Source organism: Epargyreus clarus, unplaced genomic scaffold (assembly GCF_041222505.1).
Source record: "Epargyreus clarus isolate Ecla_fem2 unplaced genomic scaffold, WU_Ecla_fem_2.2 ptg000007l, whole genome shotgun sequence".
Taxonomy (NCBI): domain Eukaryota; kingdom Metazoa; phylum Arthropoda; class Insecta; order Lepidoptera; family Hesperiidae; genus Epargyreus; species Epargyreus clarus.
This window is the reverse complement of record NW_027332215.1, coordinates 23,920,608-23,947,352: the sequence shown is the minus strand read 5'-3', so window position 1 is coordinate 23,947,352 and position 26,745 is coordinate 23,920,608. Positions and strand designations below refer to the sequence as shown.

General features: G+C 35.5%; 1 protein-coding gene across 1 annotated transcript in view; it reads left to right on the top strand.

Annotated features, from left to right (window-relative positions):
• The window catches only part of LOC140743708 (basement membrane-specific heparan sulfate proteoglycan core protein), a 232,130-nt gene that overhangs the window by 64,471 nt on the left and 140,914 nt on the right, over nt 1-26,745 (top strand). The window contains exons 2-11 of the mRNA XM_073075204.1: nt 16,100-16,232; nt 16,969-17,032; nt 18,911-18,978; nt 19,787-19,946; nt 20,552-20,724; nt 22,132-22,263; nt 22,405-22,572; nt 22,829-22,903; nt 23,238-23,336; nt 26,364-26,474. Of these exons, the coding sequence (XP_072931305.1) occupies nt 16,100-16,232; nt 16,969-17,032; nt 18,911-18,978; nt 19,787-19,946; nt 20,552-20,724; nt 22,132-22,263; nt 22,405-22,572; nt 22,829-22,903; nt 23,238-23,336; nt 26,364-26,474 (1,183 nt within the window). The remainder of the gene's footprint in view (nt 1-16,099; nt 16,233-16,968; nt 17,033-18,910; nt 18,979-19,786; nt 19,947-20,551; nt 20,725-22,131; nt 22,264-22,404; nt 22,573-22,828; nt 22,904-23,237; nt 23,337-26,363; nt 26,475-26,745) is intronic.

The window sequence follows — 26,745 nt, the reverse complement described above, 5'->3', positions numbered from 1 at the left end:
CGGCAATATAAAACACGTTGGACCTTGTCCATACTGTCGTTACACGCCGATATCGATTGAACAAAATAAACTGCCGATATCGGTCGCGGTGGACAAACTATCGCCGTCACGACATATTAAAATCGGCCCGAAATAATCTCGGTCTCGATATCGGCTTGGTGACGGTGCGGTGGACAAACGACTTAACGATTATAGAAAATTGTGACTTACTTTTATTTGACACAAAAGGCAGAAACAATTATTATGGCCGGTCACTTAAATGTACCTACTCTTTTATGAAATTAACATAAATATAAACATGCCGACTACTACACGTTATAGGCTCGTCCTTGCAGGCTTGCCAAATAATTAAACATGTATTAGACCCTAGTGCTTTTGCATGTATCTATGCAAAAGCAGTAGGGTCCAATAGGGTATGTAGATTTTCACCAAACCATAATTATTTTAATCGAATCGTATAACATAATGGTAAGTTGCACATGTTTAAAAAAATGGTTCAATCTAAAACGTTTCAATATAACGTCGAACATACTCGTACCCTCACGATATTACTTTTTAAAAACATTATTAATTTGCTCCAAATGGAAAATGTCATCAAAAACTTTACTATACAACAATAACGAAATTATGACGGGGGAATAGTACGCTGAAACATTTAGTGTAATATAAAGTGCTGCGAGAATTTCCGGTTTTTTGTGATGCACTCCTTGCTTATTGATTTACTCAAATAACAATAACATGACATACTTTGACGTTACTCTCGCTTACGTACGCTTACTCCTTTAAATGTCTAATGGTAGAAGTATATACCCCATCTAAGACGTACACATATGAATTATAAGATACATAGACAAAAATGCTTTTAATTTACATAATAACTATACCTACAATCGAGTTCATCATCATCAACCCTTTACTGTCCCACTGCTGGGCACCGGTCTCCTCTCAAGACCGCGCTCCACCGTCCACCGCGCTGGCCAAATACGTATTGGTGGACTTTACATACCTTTGAAAACTTTTTTTAAAGGTTCTCAGGTATAACCTGCATACCTCATGATGTTTTCCTTCGCCGTTTATGCGAGTATAATTAATTTATAATACGAACTTTGAAAAAGCAGAGGTGCGTACCTGGGATTTGAACCTAGGACCCCTCGATCAAGAGGTCGTGTTTTTTAACCACTAGGCTATCACTGCTTACTTCAGTCTACAATGAAGTGGTAATGAAAACATTAAGAAAGCCCTATACAGCAATTCTACAGACTTAAAGTTGCTATCACAGTAATCACCATAAAAAGGTTAGGGCACTTTTTACTTACATATATAAATGTATAAAAAATAACACTAGAGTTTTCATGTGTAACTTACACTGAACACTATGAATTAAATATGCGTGTATTAATTGTGGAATCTGATAAAATGGTAATCGACTGAAACAATAAATAATACAAAACGTAAGCGGGACTAAACAGAAATCGAGTGAACTGTTGAAGATGAGCTAATCTGAGGTTCGAGAGGAAAGTAAACAAAGCAACGCAACGAAAATAGCCTACAGTAAAATTTTCGTGGTTTTGTGGTAGGAAATTATATTTATACTGCAACAATGGGGCACCGGCCAGTTTTGTTTTGGTTTTCCTTTCTGTGATCAGTTGGTGCAGCCACCGATTCTAACGTAGTTGTATGTGGTATTGTCCCAGCATACAATCCGTATTTTAAAAAAATCGTCGAATTTCTAAAATTCGTCTAGTGTATTCGTCGTAATCAGGCCCTTGAAGAATTATCTACCAGCTGCTTTAGTGTTGCATATTCAGTGTAATTATTACAAGATGATGAAGAGATTCTAAAAGATAAGATATCAGTTAATAAATTGTATTTTAAATTATATTAGAATTAAATTAAATTAAGTAACTTAACCTCTGGCTTTTCAACCTTAATGTCAGAATAATAAATCAATTATGCAATTGTTACCGCTTTATAATATTCAGGTATAATTAATAATTTCAACAGATATATGGAGATAAATCGGTGCGCGGGCGTCCCATTTTTACCGAGTTCCCAAAGAAAAGAGGTTATTTTTTTTCAATCGAATATTAGAAGACCAGTGATATCCTAATAGTTGAAACTTGACCTCTCGAACGGGAGGACCGAGGTACGATCCCAGGCACGCGTCAATGATTTTCAAAATTGTGCTTATTAGAAAATAATTATGAGTTGATTTAAAGGCGAATGATAGGATTGCGAATAATTATTTTACGCCTGAAAGTTCTTTACAAAAAGTATTCTCGAAATTGTGTGAAATCTACCAATTTGCTCTTGTCCATCGCGATGGCCTTAACCTCACTACGAGAAGAGTCTCACAATGGTTTAGGCCATATTAGCTAAGCAGTGGGACAATAATTAATGTGTAGACGACAAAGAATCATATGTTTTAGATAATAGTTTACTCAATGATGTAAGAGATGGTCGTGGGTATCCCTTATCAATTATTCGTTTTCCAATTCAATGTGAGTGACAATCGATGTTATCTAGATTTGATCATCATGTCGTGTAACGCACACTACTTAAGTACGACACGTAATGAGCCAAATCGTTTTGTAATATTGAATTCCTTTTTCCGAATTCATGTAACTTTGATTACACTAAAAATAAGGCAATTTCACGTACGTACTAACAGATACAAAAATAAATGAATATTTAAAAAAATAATGTGTATAAGTTTGTTGAAATTAACATATATGTATTTGCATAACATTCATTAAAGTGTACGGTGTCAAATTATTATTAGACGGACCTATTTAAATTTAAAGTTAAAGCCGCAATGGTTGGATAAAAGAAGTATTTTATACAAATATAATACTAATAATCGCACGTAGGTAACAACGTATAGAGCGGTCTTACGTAATAAAGTGCTATATTTGGTCTACGTCATGGAATATAGAGTTCAATGTCATTGTGTGGAGACAAGCGTGGTCGTGGACTGTGATTTTTGATGTATTTTTATATAATATAACCTTTTGATGAATGTGTATAGATATCTTTCTCCGTTTAGATTGTTTTACATTATTTTCTAAAACTAATGTATTTTACTTGGAGAACCTTCTTTGTAATATTTCCATATCATCGATATGGAAATTCCAATCCTCCAACTGGATTTCTAAAGGCTTTTATTTCAGTATATATAATTCCTAGATAAAAGGTTAACACTATTCAATAAAATATTTTCACAAGATTCAACAGTTTAAAAAATGCAAATCGAAGTTAAGAACAGGCTGGTATGAAGTTGAGCTTTCTAATTGTGTACCTATATAGAGTCTGTTCTTAATCGGTAATATCTTAAATAGTTTCTGATAAAAAAATGTAGAAAGACAAAAGTTTATTCTTAATACTCTCTGGACTCATTTCTAAGTTCACTCAGACAATTGTTTATTTTAAACTGTGCTAATTGCATTTTTGTGGCCATTACACCGGGTAACAAGCTGAGCTTCCTTTACATTGCAAGTTGAAATGAAAGAAAATGGGAACTTAAAACAATTAAAGAGGTTTCGCTAGCATTCTTTGCAAATTTTGTATCAATAATACTCTTTAGGGTTCCGTACCCAAAGGGTATAACCTATTACTAAGACTTCGCTGTTTGTGCGTCTGTCCGTTTGCGTCCGTCCGTCCGTTACTACATTTTTATAGCGTTGCATGACGGTGGCCGCTATACCAACAAATACTAAAATTAAAATAATGTTGAATATTAAAGGGGGTCCTCATACAACAAACCGGTATTTTTCGGAATTTTTCGATCAAACTGTTAAGCCATACTAGGAAGATGGTAGAAACAAAAAACATATTTCAATTTTATTATACGTTGTTTACTTATAATTCATCATTACCCACGCTGTCTATAATTATTGTTGTTTCATATTATAAAAAAAAACATATATATCTAATTATATATAATAAGTAATAATAGTAATAGCAAGTAGTAGTATTAGTATAAATTATATAACTAAGTATTGTTGAAAATAGTAAAATGAGTAATGAATATTTGGTGGTACAGAAGCCTCCATATGGGAGTTCGCCTCGCGCTTGGCGAATTATTTTGTTTATTAAGTTTAAAATTTCAACTGAATTTTATAAGTCAATGTTAACTTTTCGAACCTATTTGATCATTGTTAGGATTTTTGTTTTATATATTTTTTCTTTTAGTTTTTTAAGCCCAAAATGTAAGATTGTTTATAAATTGTTGCCAATTTAGATGGAACTTACGTTTCCATAAAAATATTGTACCGACAATACATGGGCTATGCATTCCTCAAAATATGCAGGGGTCTTACGTAAATACCATTTAAAATAGCACTACTGATTTGTAGAGTCACTATTTGTATAAATAATAAATGCAGAGATACTAGCGTTTTCTAGCGAACACCATAAATCATACCCGAATAGTCTCGAGAATTTGAGATTAGCATCTAATTAATGGTATCCTGAAGGTTAGACCCATTAGTTTTGAGATACATGATTATGGTAGTTGAGAATATATTATTTTTTACCAGCGATTAGACGAAAACATTATACCCGGTTACAATCTAACTCAAATATTTATTTTTTTAAAGTTTTTGTTAAATATTCCATATTATTTTATTTATGTCTAGTGAGTCCACATTTATTACGAGGTATCAGGGGTACATTATTAAAGGTTCATTAACTAATTGAGAAGACAATTAGAAGCCGCTCCTTCATTACAGTAGGCAACTATTAATGAGGTAACACCATCTTCCCGACCACCGCTGTTTGGACAGGGCGCGCATTAAGCGAGGGAGAAATTTAATATGCGACAAACTTCTGCTTCTCTGACCAACAGAGCATACTTTGACAGAAATATTTGGATAGCACTTCTGTTGTATTTGGTATACTTCGAATACCTACAGGTTTCTTAAAATCGGAATAGGTTAGTAGGGTCCGGTACAAAACACGCTGTGCATTAACAGTGCTGTAGATGTCCCCGAAGTCGAACAATGAAGGGTTCTACCACCTACAAGAAACTGAAACGACAATTAAATTGATCACAAATTACCCGTCTACACTCGCCTTATTTCCGGAGGGAAGGTATTGTAATATTAGTGTCATTAAAATAATAGAAGCAAGTAAGTGAGCATGCACACCATTGGAAACGATGAAGTTTAAACCAAATATTTTGAAAATCAGAGTATTTTTAGTTATTATTAATATTTTTAGTTATTATTAATATAGCGATTATTCTAGATGTCGTTTCGTGAGCAATGAACTTCCAATTATTTATTAACTTTACATAAGCTATTTTATAATTACAGAAAAATGTGCCTGTAATTTAATATAGGCAATGCATGTGAAATTTGATAGTAGGCATTCATTATAGTGAAATCCTTACCTAGGTATACCGGGTATACGTGCCAATCAGTTAACAAGCCATTGTACATTGTAGTCAATTTATAATGAAATATGTTAAATTTAATTCATCAGCCTGTTAAAAACTGTAACACGATAAACTTGATATAGATTAAAATACTCTTCTCGTCCATACCCGAATACAATTTTTATGAATATATTCGCTGAATCAATATAATCAACTTTACATTTTTCAATAAAACGGGAAATGCAATATAGAAGTAATAGGTATTAAGGTATTGATTTTATAGTTTTTAACAATTTGTTTCCACTTGTTCTGGAATTTGGGGAAATTTAAGAAAAGATTAGATTTTAGACTACTTACATACTTGTTAACAACAAATACAAATTTGACTGTCAAGAGTGACGTAATAACATCGAGGGTTTTATCGTAGACTAAGATTTGGATTAAAGTGAAAAAGATAACTGGATTTTAACTGTGCCATAACCTTTTGTGGTACAAACACCAGTGGTACAAATACCACATCATTTTTGCCTTTGCAAAAGCCCTGCAGCGTTCTGGTTTAAAAAGTGTGATAGGTGAGACACACTAATCTCAGGCCTTTCATAATCCTCATGATTATCCTGTGATAAAATAGGAATATATTCTTTATATTCTATGACTATGTCATTTACCATCTGGACTTATGTATAATAAAAAAAAAAACTACTATATTTCAAATTCTATAAATAGTGTAACGAATATTCTTATTTATTTTAACTTTACGGTGGGATATCTTCAAGCATATTTCTGTAAACATAACAAAAGCCGCTCAAAGAAAACTCGCAAAGTATTTTTCATTGCAAAATTATATTGATTTACCGACAGTCAATAATTATACGATTCATAAATAATCTGATACTCAATTCATCTCCTCTTCACAGCAGTACATATTGACTTTAGAGTCAAGGATTAGTCCTTGTTATAAAAGTACACAGGAAAATAATGAATAACTAAACGCTGTTGTACTAGCTTCACACTACTCCGCTTTGTGCATAACTCCTTTATGGTTTTGGAGTCACAATCTTTTATGCCTTATAACGATCCCCGCACAATATCCGTCTAATTATTTTTTCTTTTTACTTTGAGAAATATGTTAGTTAACTTCATATAATTTATAGTTTTGAAAACAAATGTAAAATTAAAGAAAAGATAAATAGAGATACCTAATAGTCTAGACTGCAAACCTTATATCCCACTGCTGGGCATGGACTTTCCCTACAACTGGAGGAGACCTCCTTCCGACAGGTTAACGTGCCCTGCGAAGTTTGTAAGTGCCCATACAATTTTACTACTAGCGGACACCCATCTAATATCGCACGCCCTACAGTTTATAATTTTGCAGATCGTTTTAGATTTGCAATACTCAATCGTGATTGAATAACAGAACAGCGGGACTCCAGGAAGGATGACCGTTTGAGGCCGTATACCGTCGTAATCAGCCAAAGGGACGGACTTAGCGTCTCCATAGTACGAGTTTTAACGTTTGCTCGAAAACGTTCGTTTACAAATTCGCGCATACAGCGCCTGTGTGGACCGGACCGGATAACGGTATCAAAATTAAATTAAAAATGTAAAATTAAATGAATTCTATTTATATTTGTAAAATTGAATGTCATTACAATGGAATATTCAGTTTTTTATAACCCATAGTGCGAAATTTTAGTTCCGATAATGTCCACGGGGGCGCTGTATACACGAATTTGTAAATGTTGAACGTTTTCGGGCAAACGTAAATACTCGTACTAAGGGTACAGAGCGTGAAAGAGGCACCGCGGCTCGGATTTCGATTGCGTACCTTTGTAGGTTGTCGAGTCCTCTACATAGCGCCGAGAAATGCCACCGAAGAGTTTTAGTGTAGTAATATTTCCAAAAAACCCGGTGTCACTTTCATAGCAGCGTTTGCTATTTGAACATGAAGAAAATATAAATCTATCTCTCCTATATATAACAATGAATGAGCTAGGAATTGATAATATTAATTTTGCGTACGGTTACTTTATAGGTAGAGAACGCAATGTACTACTCTTTAACGCCGAAAGATTTACGTTTTCTATCGGATAGCATACAAATTGTATATCAGGAGCCCTTTTTTTTGTTGACGAAGGTGAAACCTTCAAAAAGCACCCGACGCCGTGGGAGCGACACCGGGTTATGTGGGACTTTCACCGCACTAAAACCCCCCCCGGTGGCCGTCCTCGGCGTTTGGTGAAGAACACCGGGATCTCTAACGGAACACAACCGGAGTCCTCCTAACGCGATGCCCTTCTATCGGGCTCTGCCCTGGGGGGAATCAATTTACGCTCCTCTCACATCCCCTGGTGATTACAGCTATATGCGACCACATAAACCGCCGTAATTACCGGGGTTGCTTGCTGGACGGTTTGATCTCCCACTCTTGACGCCGGCAACCCCGGAAGCGCCTTTTAGTCTTCTCTTACGACAGGCAAGGGATACCGTAGCCCTATTCTGGTCACGGGAATACAGGGACACCGCGCAAGGGGGCGCTATCTACGCCCTCGGCGTCTCCTTCTCCGCGCGGGATCGGCGCGCTCCCTGGCCCGCTCGGCGTCCTCTTTTGCGAGCATAACGCGACCGTCACAGAATGCGACCACGCTATTCCACGCTTCGCCTGACCGGACCATCGCCGCATATCTCAGGAGCCCTGTAAATCTATTTTTTTTTTGTTATAGTATCTTATAAAAGAGTATTAGTGCATTAAGGTTATACAGTAACGAAAAAAATAGGTTTATATTACTCGTATTAATCATTAATTAAAATTGATCGTGAAATTTCTTGAACATACAAAATTTTAGATAAATACAAAAATTAACATGACGTACTTACAGTAAGTCATGTTAATCTTTGCAAGCGCGGGCGAAGCCGCGGGTAGTGGTAGTAATAATAATTTATAGTTGATTAAGCTAGTAATAAGAATTAATAATTTTCATTACAAAATTCGCCCTATAACTACATCTTCCGTTCGGAGCGGAAGTATTGGGGAATTATATATATATATATATTGAACACGTGCATGAATTTATTATATCTACCGTCACGTTCTGTTCATGACCTAACTACAGAGTTTACCGCAAGTATTTTTAAACATTAAACATAAACAGTTGATTCACTCCATGCTCTGGTTTAAAGGATTGGGTTATTGCATTCATATTTGCATAGTAACAAATATTAGTAGTAGTTGAAGGTTTTTCAGATTGATTTTGCTCTGTAGTGAATAAGCATTTGAAATGTTGAATATTAGTTATTAAAGATATTAGTATTATTGTTATATGTATATGGTATGGCATTCTAGGGATTATGCATAGTTCTCACCGTCTTCCTGAGTTAACTTTCTTATTAAAATATTATTGTGCATAATGTCATGGACGCCGTAGTAAAAATATTATGATTACATTTTCAATTTTAATTTAATTACAACTTGATTTATTTTGTAGTACCTCAGGAACCAAGCGGAAGTTATTAGTTACGTTCGAGTCGATCACAAATTGTTATGATTTTATTTATGACTTTAGTTGCTTATTTATAGCTGTTTTCGTAAACGAAAATTCTCTTATTTACTGTTTGTAATACCTGAAACTCAAATCCATGGCCAGATCAACTAATCAAGTACTCAATCGTTTAATAGGTTACTCAAATGCGTGTAAGTTAGGTAACAAACTATATTTGCGTGGTAGAGTGTTGTCTAAATTATTCTCATTCTGAGGGGGATCTGTGTCCAGCAGTAGGTTAATATTGGATGCACGATTGTAATTAGAATAATTGGCCAAATGCGATAAAGGGTTCCATACCGCCAAAATTTTTGTTATTTTTAATATTTTAATACGGTATTATGGTTCAATATATGAAGCGAAAATTCCGAATAATAGCGGTTTCTTGTATAACCATAAACGAAAAGATAGTAGATCTTTTGAGATTTTTTTTGTGTTTGTTATAGCGTTCACCGTTACACTCGCTGTTATGGTTACAGACTTACGGTCCTACGGCAGACAGCTGGGCCTTAGTAAAAGGGTTCCAATTTTACCTTTTGGGTAGGGAACTCTAAGAATGGACACAGAAAAGTTCTGCCGAACGGAAGTTAGGAACTGGCCACAAATAGAACCGTATAATTGTTACTTCGGCTACAGACGCAATCATCGGAATTAACTCGAACTGTTTACCACATCAAACCGCGGTCGTTATGCGTTGTAAACTGTAAACTTAGTGCCATTTCCTTTTAACATACGTAGCGAGCTAATATATGGAGGTGGGGAAATAAAAAATGTAATTGTATTATTTTTATTTCAATAACACTATCTAGGTATTCAACAATACCTTGGTAATAACGCGTCTATGGATAACCAAACGTTCAATGTGGTCTATGTCATGTAAAGAATTGGTGAAATAAAATTTACTAGTAACCCAAAAAAAGATCGTAAATATCTAACACAAAATCACAAGTAATGTTTTTTAAAATGGATGTAGCCGACCAGCTTGCAGTCCACCTGATGGTAACTGCTTCACGCTAAATAATAATTGGCCGAGTGCGAGTCGGGATCTCACGCTGAGGGTACCGTACCTACCACAAAACTTTCATTTGTTTTGTATGTTTAGTATTTGTTATTATAGCAGCCATAGAAGTTAATGCTTTGTGAAAATTTAAACTGTTTTTTTTTATAATGGTTCAATAGATAAAGGGAAAAAACCGAAAAATAGCATTCTTGTATGGCGAGCCCCATTTATTTAGATTTTTTTTTTATTTGTTATTATGACGGTCACTAATATAACGTACAGACGGACAGACAGCGGAGACTTAATAGTTAGGTTCCGTATAGGCCCGCTCCATCTGGGAACCGAACCCTAAATATTGTGTGGCGGTCATATCTCCCCTGTCGTACCTTACTTGTCTTTTAAACTTCAAATTTTGTTTCAACTTTTCATATTTTTATTTCAGCTGATTTCATTAAAGAAAGTGCTAAACTTATATTATTTTTTAAATACTATACACTAATAAACTTGATTGAACTAGTAATATAACAATATTTGATTATTTCATTAATCTTTTTTTTATTAAATTCGTAGCTCTGAAGCGAAGTGCACTTAATTTACATGTAGCTCTACGAATCGAAAGCGAATTTATGATATTTATTGTTATAAAACTTAACAATATTCAGGTTATATTAAGTATTTAAGGGAACTACAATGTTTTTGTTATTCATTTAAAAAACTGTATTACCGAGGTATACATCCGAAATGTGTGAACAAATTATTATATCCAAAATTATTCAGACTCCTTTCCTATTTTGGTTTGTATACCGATGTCGATGGCGATATGGACCAATTACCACCATAAACATAAGATACATTGTGTGCTCATTTGCTACGTCTTCTATATAATAAAAATGTTCTAAGCAGCAGTGATAGCGTAGTGGTTAAGGAACTCGTCCTCTTGATCGAGGGGTCCGAGGTTCGAGTCCTAGGCTTTAATTTCTCGAAGTTATATGCGTATTAGAAATTAATTATCACTTGCAAAAACGACGAAGGAAAATATCATGACGAAACCTGCATACTTGAGAAAGTTAAAAAAACGTTTTTAAGGGTATACTCGTATGAAGTCATCCAATTCATACGATGAGATACCATACCATACCAAGAGATGAGATCCATGCGCAGCAGTGGAATAGTAAAGGTTTGATGATGATGATGAATTGATGATATAATAAAAAATAAATCGTAAGCCACAAGATGGCGCTGTTACCTACACTGTATACTCCACATTTATTTATAGTTATATTAGTTATAAAATTGTTAAATCAAATTACATCATCGAATTAAACTGATTGACTTAATAACGTTATGACAAAATGGAACGATATAGTTAAGTAGGTTTACTGCCAATTGGGTAGTGATTCAGAAACACTAAATTATAAATTTAGAAGGTGGTAGAATCCTTTGTAGTTCGAATCGGGCGCACCACCGCCACACTTATTTCTGATTCATAACAGCACTGTTAAACGCTGCTGTGATCTGGTTTGAAGGGTGTGGTAAGGGAGACCTTATACTTTTCTGAGGCGTTCCAGCTTAGTCCTTAAAGATAGCGGCGCATCTGTGACCGACTTCAGGTAGTCCTATCAAATCCTATCTGGGGTTGATTACAGATGTCCACGGGTGGCAGTAGTCACTTACCATCATGTGGATTGCATGCTAGTCTCCTATATTAAAAAAAAAAACTTCTAACTTCAAGTACTTAGTAGTTATTACTGAGAAATTCAGAACGAGACGGGCTTTGGCCAAGTGCGAATTGGTAGACTTAAAATACCCCTTTTTTAAGAGCTCTCTCGGCCGTGCAGGTTTCTCAAAAATCTGAGGTCCGTGCCTAGGATTCGAACCTCGGACCCATCGATCATGAGGCCAATTTTAATATGGCTATATCTGCTGTTTAAGAACATATACCTGTATCAAAAATAATTGTACCAAAAATTAACATAAACGTTTTTGATGTGAAACATCTATAGCCGCACGTAAAAAAGATTTCTGGCGTGGCGACGCTTACCTTTAACTACATAGACAAATGTTCTATAAGGGACAGAGCTATTAGAACAATGTGATAAAAAAAGACAACTAGTGTTTGACCTTGCGTTTCAAGTGTACGCAAACGTAAATATTGACAATGGAATATAGTGACCAATGATTACTTCAGTCAAAACGGGACATCGATTTTTTTATGTCAAATACTTTTTACTTGAAAAAATATAGTTAAAAATAATAAAAAACACGATTTTATGATAAAATTAACTAAAAAGTAGAAAATATAATTGTAATTGTATAATTGTAAAAGTATAATTGTGCAAAAAATGTGGGGCGCTTTATGAAAACTGATAAATGGAGCACCCCATGTTTTTTTCATAATTATAATATTTACTTAATTGACAATGGCAACGGTTCATTTCGGAGACAACGGCACGAAGCATCGAAAAAAGGGACTGTCCCGTTAAAAACGGGACGTATGGTGGTTTTCCCATTGATACGCATGCTTGTCAAAGACAATGAAATAATGGAACAGAAGGTAAAAAATGTCCAAAACTGTCGATAATAGTTTTAGTACATCGTTTACGTAGAAATGTTATAGTACAGTTTAACTAAATAAATTATTATTATATAAATATATAATTTGAAAGAATGTATCTATACAGATGTATCGACTGGTTTAAAATATACGATTTAAAAATTGTTTATATTTATTATCATAGATTAGTAAAGATTACTCACTCCTAACAAGAAAATGTACCCAGTTTTGAGAATTGAAATAGTTGCGTAAAAAAGTTTTGCCACGTCTCCGTGCTAAAATGTCCCTAAAATATTTGAAATAATTATTTATTTATTATGTAAATTACGCAGTATTAGTTATTTATTTGTAAATTTTCTCTAAAAATGTTTTTATTTGTCAAGAATTAAAAAAAAGAACTTACTAATAAGCCGTTTGTGGCTTCATTCAATTTCAAGGCGGCGAAGTATCTTTACTAATTTATGTTTATTATTTTCAGTTTTATTTTACACACGACCATTAATTGCAAAGTTGTGTACATTTTATAAATGTTATGTACTAGCTGACCCAAAAAACATTGTGTTGCCATATAAATAAAAAAATGTTAAGCGTGAACAACCCTTATCACTTAAGAGATATGAAAAATAGATAGTAGCCAATTCTCAGACTTACTGAATATGCATATAAATTTTGATGAAAATCAGTAAAGCCGTTTCGCAGGAGTAAAGTAACTAACATCGTGACATGAGAATTTTATATATAAGATTCGAATCTTACCGTGGTCTTTTTGAGGATTAATTTCTGGCTATACAAAGATTGTTTACTAAATTATGTTTAGGTTAATTTATTCAATTACAGAAATTTTAAAATACCGTATACTATCCTATATAAATTTTATGGTAATATTTTTTATTATTTACCACAGGTATCGAAGAAAATTTAGAGATTAGGATACAGAATTTCCCATATATCGCTTTTATTTTATTAAAATAAACTATAAAAAGTTATATTTTGACTAAAAACACACTAATATAAAAATTAAGCAGTGGGATCTTAAACTATAACATACGACATATGAACATCGTGAGCTTCAATAAAATGTCACTTCTGTTCTGTTGATCTATGACCATGCATTTTGCGTCTTTATCACTTTCATTGACAAAAACATACTTTGTCTCTTTCTGGTTACTCACGTAATCATGGCGGATCGAACACGAAAAATAAACAAAATTTAATAATTTCTCTTTATTTACGTGTGATAGGTGATTCCATGAAGCTTGTTTCTTTTTCGAGCATAATTTTTGCATTTACGCATTGCACAAGAAGGCATTTTGAGGCTTAAAATTCAAAATAATGACGTTTAACGTGTTCAGTGACATTAGTGTGTATTACTACGCCGCGCGAGAGCGACTGGAGTCGTTTTAACTCGTTTTACACCACTTGACGTATTTTGTATGTTTCAAGTTTTGCCCGCTTGCGGCGTAACTTCAGGTTATAGATCAATGCTTGAAAACAAATTATTTTTCTAATAATAAAATGTCTGACCGTGATAATTTAGAGAGTGAAAGTGATCAGCCTCCTGCAAAGAAAGCAAAATCACACTATGACACACCATCAAGTCATCAGTAAGTTAATTATTTTTGGTGTGAAACATCTATAGCCGCACGTAAAACCGATTTCTGGCGTGGCGACGCATGCCGTGGCGACAGTGTAGTGTATATATACAGTCTATATGCAGTAGTGTGTACGGTGTGGCGACGCGTCGCCATGCGCAATCGTAATATTTTATTTTATCATTATGACATATTTAGTTCCTATCACAATATGTTCTTTTCTGCATATTACTTTTACAAAATAATGTCGATGTTTCACATCTGCCAGGCGTCCCGTGACGGCTCACATTTTTTATGAAAAAAGTATATTCTCAAAATATTGCTTCATCATAAAACTTGAAACTGCAATATTATGTAGCTAATGTCTAAAGCTGACCACGCACTTTGCTACTCGTACAAGCAATAAATCGGGTTGTTCAGACGATGCCGGTCACCCAAGCCTTCTGTCGGATAGTCAGCGACAAGAGGGTGTGTATTTAAAAGTAGCTTAGATGCTTGCTTATAAAACCTGTATCTGTAATCTGTAATCTGTAAATCTGTAATCAATTAAAATATTGGCGTCTTTGCCAATTTTTTCGATGATAGTGTGAAAAATTTTGGATCAATTTTTGAAGGGACTCTAAACATGATAAAGTAAAGTAAGTTACGTGGAGACACAGAATAAAATAGCGTTGTCGTAAGGAAGACATACTTTTCTAAGGCATTCCAGATTAGTTTTCAACCTCAGGTAAGAATGTAATATCATCTGGTTACAGACGTCTATGGGCGATAGTAACCATTTACCATCAGGTGGTCTGTATGCTCGTCTGCTGCTCCTATGTTATAAAAATACTTATTAAGACATTACGATACGCGAGTTTGACCTTTCACGAGCAATCGCATTCTCGCCCATAAGCTCGCTCGGAGGCTTAGCAGCGTAGTCCGTGCGCCATTATCTTGCGCGACGCGTTTGCCACACTCGTCGACGGATCATGTTGGACTAACTAAAATTGCGAAGAAATCCCTCCTCGTTCCAACACCCCCGCCCTCTAATTGCGGCTTGGCTGCCGATTTATTTCTGGATTGCTGGCGTTTGTACACAAGTAACGAGGCTCTTGTATGTCGTGGCGATATTTCTCGCACAATTACCATTATTAACGCTACTAAGTGTACTATTATTGGAGTATTCGTAATAATCCACGGTACTTTTTTTAAGGCAATAGGACTTATTGTTGTTCGGCGGTACAAGGATTACACCTATTGACAGACTTTATGTACCTCGTGGCCTACTGATCTGTATTAGATGGGTAATAAACAAATATTAAGTAATATAACACAACAAGACTATTGAAATTCATAACTTACTATGAGGTCATCTTAGACATTTGGGCTCTATAAATATGACACACTTGCAAGATATAAATCTGTCAGAAACTAGATAGAACATAGAGTTAAATCAGGAGAGTAAATTCAGGAGTTACATCCCGTGCTATGTCTCGGAGGATTCACAGCAATGAGAAGTAGATAAACAGAATATCTAAGTCGTATTCCTTCTGGAAAAGCAGGGTTTTATTTGGCCTAATTCAAACGGGATTTGTCTTAGTAAACTGTGCCAACGAGACCGACAAATAGAAATCGTTATTAGGGCGGGGCGGGTCGAGCGCCGACCAATCCCAAAACACCAATAAGTACCTCCTCTTGAAGATATCTCAGAATGTTCCAAGGTCCAGAGAAACCTTCTTGTATCTGCACTCTTTGAAGCGTGTTTATAGTCCTCCGGCCCTTGCGGTAGTAGGCACTTATTGCAGTAACCGATCCCTCCAGCTTACTGTTTCAACTTGCAAAATGTGCATATGCACTTATTGCTTTTAAGAAAAATGCATAGTTTAAAACTTAATAATTTATAAGTTATCGTACATGCAATAGGTTGAACCTTAACAAACAAGAAAGCCACCTTTATCACTTTGTTACTTTGTGGTCTGTAAGCAATATTTCCTTATCGCTCTCAAAACAAGTCATGGCACTATCATGTAATGTGATATATTTATATTGCAGATATCCGGCGAAGACTTATACTGGGAAGGCGAGGATGACTCCGCTAATGAGTTTCTAGAGGTGAACGATGACCCTGGCGTGCATTCGAGCTTACATCGACAAAAACGACAGTTTTTTGATTCATTTTTTGGAGGTATTTTCCTTTTGTTACAAGAATTACTTCATAAAGGTATTCAGTATGGTTCGACAGAGCTGTTTTCGTAGAAATGTAGTGACTTATGAGTTTACGAGGGGCAATGCATCTATGATCTTATTCAGGTAGAACATCGAATCGATTGGTGTCCTACATCGTCGATTACATTGCTACCCGTTGTCGGTCACAGACACATTGCTACATAAAAGTATCCGATATTGGTCACATATACATTGTTAGACCTGAATATGCGATGTTGACTAGAGATATATTGCTACCCTTGAGTACCCGACATTGGTCACAGATGCATAGATGGCCCTTAGAATGCAATGACGGTCCTAGATACATTGCTGCACCGGAGTGCTTGACGTCGGTAACTGATACATTGCTACCCCTGAGTACCTGATATCGCTCCCAGATAAATTGCTATTGTCGATTATCGGATGTCCGAGTAACGTATTTGTTGTATCTGAGAGCTATCTTATGTCCTGGCAGGGTCATGTAAGGGTGGCTTACCACACCCATCAAGTCGGAAAGTATTATACGTAGCGGTGGTTGCACTGTAATGAGACTATGAAAGTCCTTGAATATCTACAAGTTCAGTTCAGTTCAACTTTGTTTTTTTAATTTCCACTGAAATCATCGACAAATGCCGCCTATTCCTTTAACTTCCTTAGCATTTAAAACTTATTTTTGTGAATTGTATTTAATGTCATACTATTCTTTTACATTACAGGGTATTCTACGTCGACATCGTCTTACGACTACAACACAGAGTATTCGCCTGTCGATGACACAACGTGAGTATTTATACATTATTTGATAAGTTATGATGATGATAAGTAATATTACGTCATATATTTTCATATTCAGTTTATTTTTTAAAGCATATAATATATATACATACAGTAGCGTGCAAAAGTTTCGGGCCACCCTATTTTCATACGTATTGCCCAGAAATACAATTATGAAATAAATATTAACGATCAATTGTCACAGATATTCACCTGTATATGAAAATAATTAGTTATACACGCGGATATTACTTTCCAATATTTTTTTTTTCAATTTTTTTTTTATTAATGAGTGTGAAAAAATATTGGGCCACATACTACTTCATCGAAAAAAATAAAAATAATAAAGTTGAATTGCGGTTTAAAGTCTTGTACCCTCTTGCTCGACTCAATACTTTGTTACCATGCCCTTAACAGCAACGACTGCTGCGTACCGACGAGGCATTGAGTCGATTAAAAACGAAATTCGTTCTTTTGGCAATTTTTCCCACTCAAACCCACGTGTCGCAAATGATTCCACAATTCCGTCTTTTTGGAGTGATTTTTCATTCCAACGCGAACCTTCACATCTTGCCACAAGTGTTCAATGGGATTGAAGTCCGGTGACTGCGAGGGTCAGGCTAGAAGACGGACTTTACGGCTCTGAAGAAATTTTTTCACAAGATGCGAAGTGTGTTTTGGATCGTTATCTTGTTGAAAAATCCAACCACGAGGCAAATTTTTGTTGCAAATGGAAGCATATGATCCAGTAAAATATTCTTATACATTACAGCGTCCATATTGCCGTGAATTTCTACCAGCGGACCAACGACATTAGCAAAAAAAGCTCCCCAAACTTTGATGTTCCCAGCACCGTGTTTAACTGTAGGAGTTTGATACCTTATAGCATTTCTGCTACCTTTTGGACGTCTTATGTACATCCGACCATCACTTCCAAACAATTAAAATTTAGATTCATCAGATTATACCACTTTTCGCCAATCTGATGCTGACCAGTGCTGATATTTTTTTGCGAAGTCCAACCTGGCCTTCTTATTCTTTTTGCTAATTAGTAGTTTCTTGAGACCAACCCGTCCAATCAGTCCTACCACCTTCAGACGGCGTGACACCGTGCTCCGACTAACATCGGCTACATCTTTACTTTGCAATTACCGTGCAACGTCTGCTGTGCTTTTTCGCGGATCAACAACACATTTCCTTTTTATAATTTTATCGACAGGACTCAAAGTTTTTCGCGGCCTACCACTCCGTTTTTTTATCACACAGTAAATTAGTTGTTTTATATTTAGAAATAATATAATTTAAAAAAGTATCTACTGTTTACCAACAGATAAAGACCCTGCAATAAAACATGAATATTTTCCTTCTGAAGACAGCTTCACCACGATTTCACGAATCTGAATATTCGTGTGTTTCGGCATAGACGTCAAAAGAAAACTAATTTTCCTTTATGTAACTTATTTTGTAACCAGCGAGCATGAGATCGTAAACCAACTAGGAGTACAGAGCATCCGCGAGTAGTGGTCCGATACTTTTACACAACGACGAAAGTCAGCTTACGTGTACTAACATAAAATATTCTATGAATCAAAGTAAAATTTGAAGTTTCCGAGTATATTTTAACTCGTTCGTATATTTTAAACAATGTATGAATGGAGGAATGATCTTTTTAATTGAAATCTATCAATCAAATGGAAAAATCACGCCACTGTATATCTATTTTAACATGTGAGTGATTGAATGCTAGGTAAGTATACGACAATTTTTTTTAGAGTTACCGCCTAAAATTTGAATGTACAATAAATGATACATTGACAATGGAGTAATAGATACGTTATGTGGAAATTTACTAATTTACTAATTATACATATCTCGTTTTTTCAGGGGCGATACAGATGGGGATGAGATTGGGTCCGCCTCACCAGATAGAACCGACACAGAACCCAAAGAAAGTTAGTATAGTTTGTGTAATACCATTTAGTTGTTATTTCATGGGGTATTTAAAGTGACAACTCCGGATTAGGAATGTATGTGTGATTGTTTTCGGATACAAGTTCGGATGTCCAACGCCAATATTTTTTTAATAAACAAATTATATTTTTTGACCAAAATACAACCTTACACTACTAAGTATACTAAAATTAAACTAGATAATTACTTCTACTAAAGATCAAGTCAAGCTCAGTTCTAATTTTTATTTCTTAAAATAAATATGGTGATGGTAACGACTATTCTGCTAAGAGAGTAAGGGGAAGAAGAGGAAACGCTGTTTTCAGGATTAATCAGATACAGAATTATCTCTTTACTTTGATAAACATTAAGGCCAGAATAGAAAGCTGCAGGAACTGTACCCATTCACAAGCTTCATAAAAATTAACGGTTAAAATCACCAATAGTTTGTGTAGGTAGAAATATGTATTTGTCAAAGTTGGAATAATTCACCATTGTATAAATGTTCGAGCACACAGAGGTATTCTATTAACTTCGGTAACTTTAACTCTTTTAGTCTAATAGTGATTATTTATTGATGATTAAGATCCCACAATTAATAATTATATGACTTGGAATTATATAATTTAGCGTGTCTTTTTTAAATTATGATCCGTTCTTTCTGGTCTTGTATAGATTTCGTTTAAGTGAAAATGTACAGATTTCTTTGGAGTTAATTTGGCTATACGTATGTCAGGCCAGAATGTATGTCAGGCCAGAGTGTATGTCAGGCCGACGTTCAGAAATGCTAATAAGATGTTTATGTTACAGAAACCGTCAGGGTGACATTCGTGGTAATGGAACCGTACGAGCCGAAGTACTCCAACAGAGACTCGCCCGAGTTCCAGAACTTCTCCATATCCCTGTCGAATGCTGTTAACGAATTGTTCCGTGACTTCCCCGACACTCACAGTAGCCTTGTGAGAATACAGTAAGTTTGTCATACGTTCTTTTATTTATTAAGAACTGAATTATATAAAAAATACCAAATGCAAGATTTTTGATTGTCCGGATAAAACTTACAAATTAGGTACAAGGTTAATGAAAGATATTTGTTGTACGCTAAACAGTTTTGTGAAAAGTCATGAACTGATGATGTATGGTCACTAACATAATCTCGTAAGAGCAATGAAGAAGCGATTTTTTTGTACATCTCTTTTTCTTGCTTTAACAATTCGCTACTGCCACCCACGACCATGGTAATCAATCCTATAAAAGGTAAGAGTTCTATCTGAGGTCGACTACAGACGCGTTTTTACCCCTGAGGACTAAGTTTTATCGCCAGGCATAAGTATGCCTCCTTTATACACTCTTCAAAGCGGAACACAGCAAGTGCTGTTGTTAGGCAGGCGTGGTGGTCGTGTCTCCTCAGTCGGACCACAAGGGGCTCTACCACCTGTAAACCCCTCTCATGAACAAGATTCCTTATTAACCTATCACTTCTAACACCCATGTTAAAATGGCCTTGTAAAGTGTTACAAATATGTTAATTAATCACAGGTCATCTATGCTCAATTATTTATTTTGTTTTTTCAGAACAAGGCCAACGGATGAGATATCCTGCAAAGTGACTCTAGACATATCTTCAAATAGCAACAACGACATGCAAAAACTCACGAAACTTCTCAGAGACCAAATCAGGAATATGAGGCGACTTGGTGCCATCACAGTCAGCGACGCAGACTTCAGTGCGACTGTTTATGAATCAGGTACAAGAATAAGTAAATATTTGAGAAAAAAGATTTATTTTCTCAAACAACGAATGTTTAGGGGAAAATTTCCAAAATGTTTGAAGCTGCAGTGCTTAAGTAGGAACTTTATTTAAGATTGATCGTGAGCTCAAGTTTATATATTTTCAAAACGAATTTCTATTAACTTCAACAAACTAAGGTTAAGTAGATTGAATGGAAAGTGACTTATGGGCTCGTACACAAAACTGCGATGCGACGCGATGCGAACTCGCAACGCAGAAAATTGCGACACGAATTGCTGCGATGCGATATCGTGCGGCATAGCGTCTCCCAGGGTGACCATTCTTTCGACAACCGTCAACCGTACGGAACGTATTTTGAAGATTAGGTCGTGACATGGATCGTAAAAAGAAGTGTGCACTTTTGTTATTGTTTAAGAGATGCAGGAAAGAGTAACAAAAATAAAAATTGGGTTCATCCATTTATCACATTTATATTTATAACAGGGCGCTCTTCAATCAGTAATATAAAAAAGTCAACGATGTACTTTGTCATTTTTTAACATTAAAGTATATGTCTTCCCACCCAACAAATACAAGTCTGTAAGTCTTCCTCACACGCTGTCTCAGAACGAACTAAAAATGGCGTCAACAAGTGTGACGAAACATCGCAGGAATGTGCGATGCGAATTAATTCGCAAGTTCTTGCGATGCGTCGAGGGAGCTCGCAGATTTTTACGATGCGACGTCGCATCGCAGTTTTGTGTACGAGCCCTAAGTGTAATCAAAAGTGTTTAAACATTGACATTTTTTTACATAAAGCAATGTTTCAACGGGATTAATTGTTTTTGTCTATAACTTCAATTTGTAAAGTCCATAATATATGCTATTTTGGTACTTATTAACCAGATTTACTCTCTTAGAATGAGATTGGTTTAGTGTAGGCCATAGTTCACTGCGCTGGCCAGGTGCAAATTGATAAAAATACACTTTGAGAACTTTGCTTAAGAACTCTTAGGCGTGTAGGTTGTTTCTTCGTCATTATATGAAATTCGATAAGATTCGATAAATCGAAGGTGCGTTCCTGGGTTTGAACCTGGGAGCGATTGACAGGCCGAGTTTTAATTTCATGGCCTAATGGTCATCAATGCTTCCGTAACATACAAACATTTACCTACAATTAATTACATTGATTGTGAATAATTGTATTGTATTGATAACAGTTAGTAATAACACTGTATTCAATCTACAAGTAATGTGTAATAAATAAGAATAATTAATTATTAATAAAGAAATTCCTTAGAATCGTTAAACTTGCTGAGATCATGAAAAAGCCACTCTCAGTTATCATTGTCATCTCGGCGTTTATATCTTTGGATGAATTGTAAAAAATAATTTCTAATTAGGTATTTATATATTTACGTAGATAACCCCTCATTTGATACTTGTGCCGCCGACGAATTCAATTGCGACGTCTCCAAATGCTTACCAAGATCATCGTATTGTGATCGCATTCCGGACTGTATAGACGAAACCGACGAAAAATACTGCCCGACAGGTATTTTTTTTATTTTTTGTTTTGTTTTAGATATTTTTCTTAAATTTTCTTAACTAAAACATGTTATATTAAAATTTAATTTAAATTTATTTTAATGCCTGCATTATTTAATTTGTATGATTTAACTTTTTTTTACATAAGATACCGACGACACCTACACAGACCAAGAAACTGACAGGTCAGGCACCTCACCATCATGCGTACAGTGGAACTGCCATAAAAGCTTTGGTGTTGACATTTGTGAGAACCAAAGGTGCAATGGTATTGAAGACTGTCCCGAAGGGGAAGATGAAGAAGATTGCCCTGGCGGTATGACATCCGCAACTAAATTACTAACATTTCCTACTACATCACTATTAACATTTGAAAGATATTAAGACAACGATTTTAAGAAACGCGCCTGATTTCACGATTCGTTTCACATTTCATTTTACTTTTTTACTGTTAACATTTTTTTATGTTTTTAGTTACTTAATAAGAGTTTTTTTTTTGCTAAAATCAGTATCATCAATCAGTAATCATCTTTATTATTTTTATACGTATTTTTATTTTTTTATTAATCAAGGGCCTCAGCCTGACGAAGAACCTGCTACTTCAGAATCTCCTTTTGGAATCGCAACCACACCATCAATTAGTGAAAGTAAGGAGAAAATACTTAATAAGTAATTCTGCTATTTATTAAAAGCATAGAAACAAATACTTATTTTTATACACATGTCTCAGGTTATTGTTATTTAATTTGACTTATTTAAATAAATAAATTTAACTGAAATAATTTGAAGGTGGTAGAACCATTTAATTCTATTTAGGGTTGATTACATGTCCATAGGCGGCAGTAGCCACTTACCATCACTTGTACTGCATGCCAGTCTGCTATTTCTACATTATAAAAATACTACGAAATATGAAACGATTAGGTACTTCCCATTTTGTTTTCTTTTAATTTTTTTATTCATTTTTATTTTACCAACCAGGCTATGACGACGACGACGACGACACTCCTATAGACGACAAAACGTCAGGTTCCACAAACGACACGTCGTTTCTGGAAACAACAACGCCTCCTATCTTCAGTAAGAAAATACATAAATATGGGCACGGGCTATAATCATAAGCTTATATATTATCAAGGTTATATGTTACGTGGTTTTTACTAACAATTTTAGTGTTGTGGGTAAATGTAGTGCCTAATATTAAGTACATATAGTCGTCACAGTTTAATAGGCCCATTTTGACACATGCCATCGCTGCGGCACTAAGCATGTGATTAGAGATGACCGAGTCAGGTCGACTCGAGTCAGTACTCGAGTGCTTACATAAACTCGCATACTCGAGTACTAATAAGTGATACTCGAGTACCAGTGATACTCGAATACTGACTCGGTACTCGTACACTGACTCCAGTCTTATGGTCTTTATATAGGCAAACAAGTGGACGCAGCAGACATTGTGCAAGTAACAACTTGTTTAATTTTGTTTAGTGAGTGCCTTTTTGTCGTTTTTTATTGTCTTCCGTGGACTGTGTGTTACAAAGTACTCGAGTACTTCATGCTAAGTCGAGTACATTATGAATACTCTGGACTCGAGTACTGACTCGATTATTTTTTATATGAGTACTAAAGTACTCGAATACTAAAAATGGTCAACTCGGCACATCATTACATGTGATATACAAATCGATAACCAAAGAAACCGATTTTTACGACAAATCGTATACAACCCCATATCGTATTGTATAGATAACTTAATATTTTGTTAACAGAATATTTGTGTAATATTTTTCTAAATCATCTAAAGATTTAATAAAAGGAGAAAAGAAAAAAAATATTTCGTATTTTAAAGATTTAATTATTTTTAAAAAATTGAATAAAGCATTGCTCCTGATATCGTAACCTGTATTTATATTTTTCATTTCACCATTCACCAAGGAACAAAGTCTCAATTATTTTATTGTTGTTATGAAGAAAAAGGGATAAATAGTTAATTATTGGTAATTCCAAGTTTCGATTATTTAAAAGTTTATCAAATATGGTTTCTTCTGAGTGCTTTGAAGCCGCAAGCTGTAGCCGGAAATGGGCGTAACCGGCCAAATTATCCGACTGACATAACATTACAAAGACGCCCTATGATACTTTTTGAAGCAGGATTAATTGGTTCCTGGACGCTATTAACTGAAATAAAATGTTTAATACATTTTATGTGTTTTATTAATTACTCTTGTTTACAAATTATTGCGTTAATGTATGTTTAGAAGTAATTGACTTTCCAATTACGTGTTACACGTTCATACAAAATTAGTTCAAAACTTTAATGACATTAGGATGGCATGTGTCAAAATGGGCCTATTAAATTGTGTCGACTATAGTTGCCTAGTGGAAAAAACGTTTCAGCTGCTTTTACGCTGACTTTTATAACTTTATTAACTGGGCGCTTTGACGATAATGTGGTTAATGTGATTTTCGAAAGTTGCTCGGGAACTATTTAGTAGCAATTATTTATACAGACGCGTACAAAATGGAATATTGACAGCATAGATTAATATTAACAGTTGGCCGACCGCTTAATAAACAAATTAGTAATTGACTAACTTACGCCTTACGCCTTATAACTATGAGGCGACAGGGACCAAATGGTGGTGTACGTAACTATAGTTCACGGTAGAGGCCAATGGGTGGTCAGCCTAAGACATTATGGTACCAACAGAACGACGCATAACGCTTAGGCAATTGCATTCTTTTTTGTTAGAGAAAATTGAAGCTAATTACACTATTTACACTTACATATATGTTAAGTAAGAACGCTTTATGCAAAGTTAGGACTAAATAACTAAATGAAATAAATTTAAGGTAGTAGAATCCTCCGTGGTTCAACTCCGGCGGCACCACCACGCCACACCTATTTCTGCCTTATAACAGCAGTGTTAACCGTTGCTGTGTCCTGGTTCGAAAGGTGTGGTAAGGGAGACATATTGTCAGATGTATTACAGCTTAGTCCTCTGTGTAGAGGTGCATCTATGGCCGACCTCAGGTAGGAATCTAATCGTATCTGGGGTTGATTATAGACGTCTATGGGCGGCAGTAGGCACATTACATCAGATGGACTGCAGTAACATCTGTTACTCCTAAATTATAAAAAAAAGATCGTACGTAAATTATAAAGACTCGCCATCAATCTTCTGCAGCAATTTCTCAGCGCGGATCTTTTTAAGTAAACATTGTTTACCTTATTACCATTTTTCATCAAATATCTTTATTTAATGGACTAAGTAAAGATAAGTCACCTTCTACCTACTAGTTTAAGCTACTACCGCCACCGTCACTGAGCCGTTACCGAGAACGAGATGACGGCGCCGAAGTAGCGGTACATACATTTACTATAGCCGTGTGCCCTCCGCACGTCCGTCACCCGAGCATCGTCATCCCGGTCGCCGATATTTCGAGTACATCGGCCTGACCGCTAGATCGGTACCGAGATTTTGATAGGTCGATGTGCCGGCAATATAAAACACGTGAACTTGTCCATATACTGCCGTCACACGCGTGACACCTGGAACAAACTAAACTGGCGATATCGGTCGCGGTGGACAAACTATCGCCGTCACGCATATTAAAATCGGCCCGAAATAATCTCGTTCTCGGTGACGGAGGCGGTGGACAAACGGCCTTGGACTTGAAGTTAGTCTGCACGCTGATATGCTGAATACCTTTAGTTTTATGTAATGGAAGCCTACAAGTTACGTGTGTATGTCTAACGTAAGATTCGTGTTTTAAGTATTAACACAGGTATGGTCAATGTAGTTTGTGGAACACTTCATATGAAGTTTATATAAACCTCTTCTATGTCTATTTTCTTCTATATCTATCTTCTTCTACGTCTATGTCGAAGGTCTAAGCACGGCAGCATATAGATAAAAAAAGCTTGGTACTTTTTTCGAATTGACAATTATTTTGGTTATTTTCATATGGTAACTGTCAAATGTTTGTGTTTAAACGTTCCGGCATACTATTCAACGGTATTTTTCTCCAATGCATGGTGGGATAAATGAGATAAGGTATGGTAATTACAACATGCTTTAATTACAACATGCAATATGTTTACAGCGTGTGAACCTGGGGAATTCAAGTGCGACCAGACGAGGTGTATTGCTGGCAACAAGCGCTGCGACGGTGCACGGGACTGCTACGACAACACCGACGAAGACGGGTGTCCACGTAAGTAGACTTACTTTAGTCACTATTTTCTCCCTAAACGTCTTATATTTCAGCATTTTTCCATATTATATTACAATAATAAACCGTTTCAAATTCAAACGTGCGGATAAAACATTTGCCTTGGTTTGTGTAGGTTTGCAACCGCTTGTAGCCGAAAAAGAATTTGCCGCAAGCGTTTGCGATGCGTGCATATTTTTGTGCATTTTTAGGTTTATAGTTTGCAGTACGTGCCAGGCGTATGAATGCAGCATTAGATTCAAATAGTGTGAAA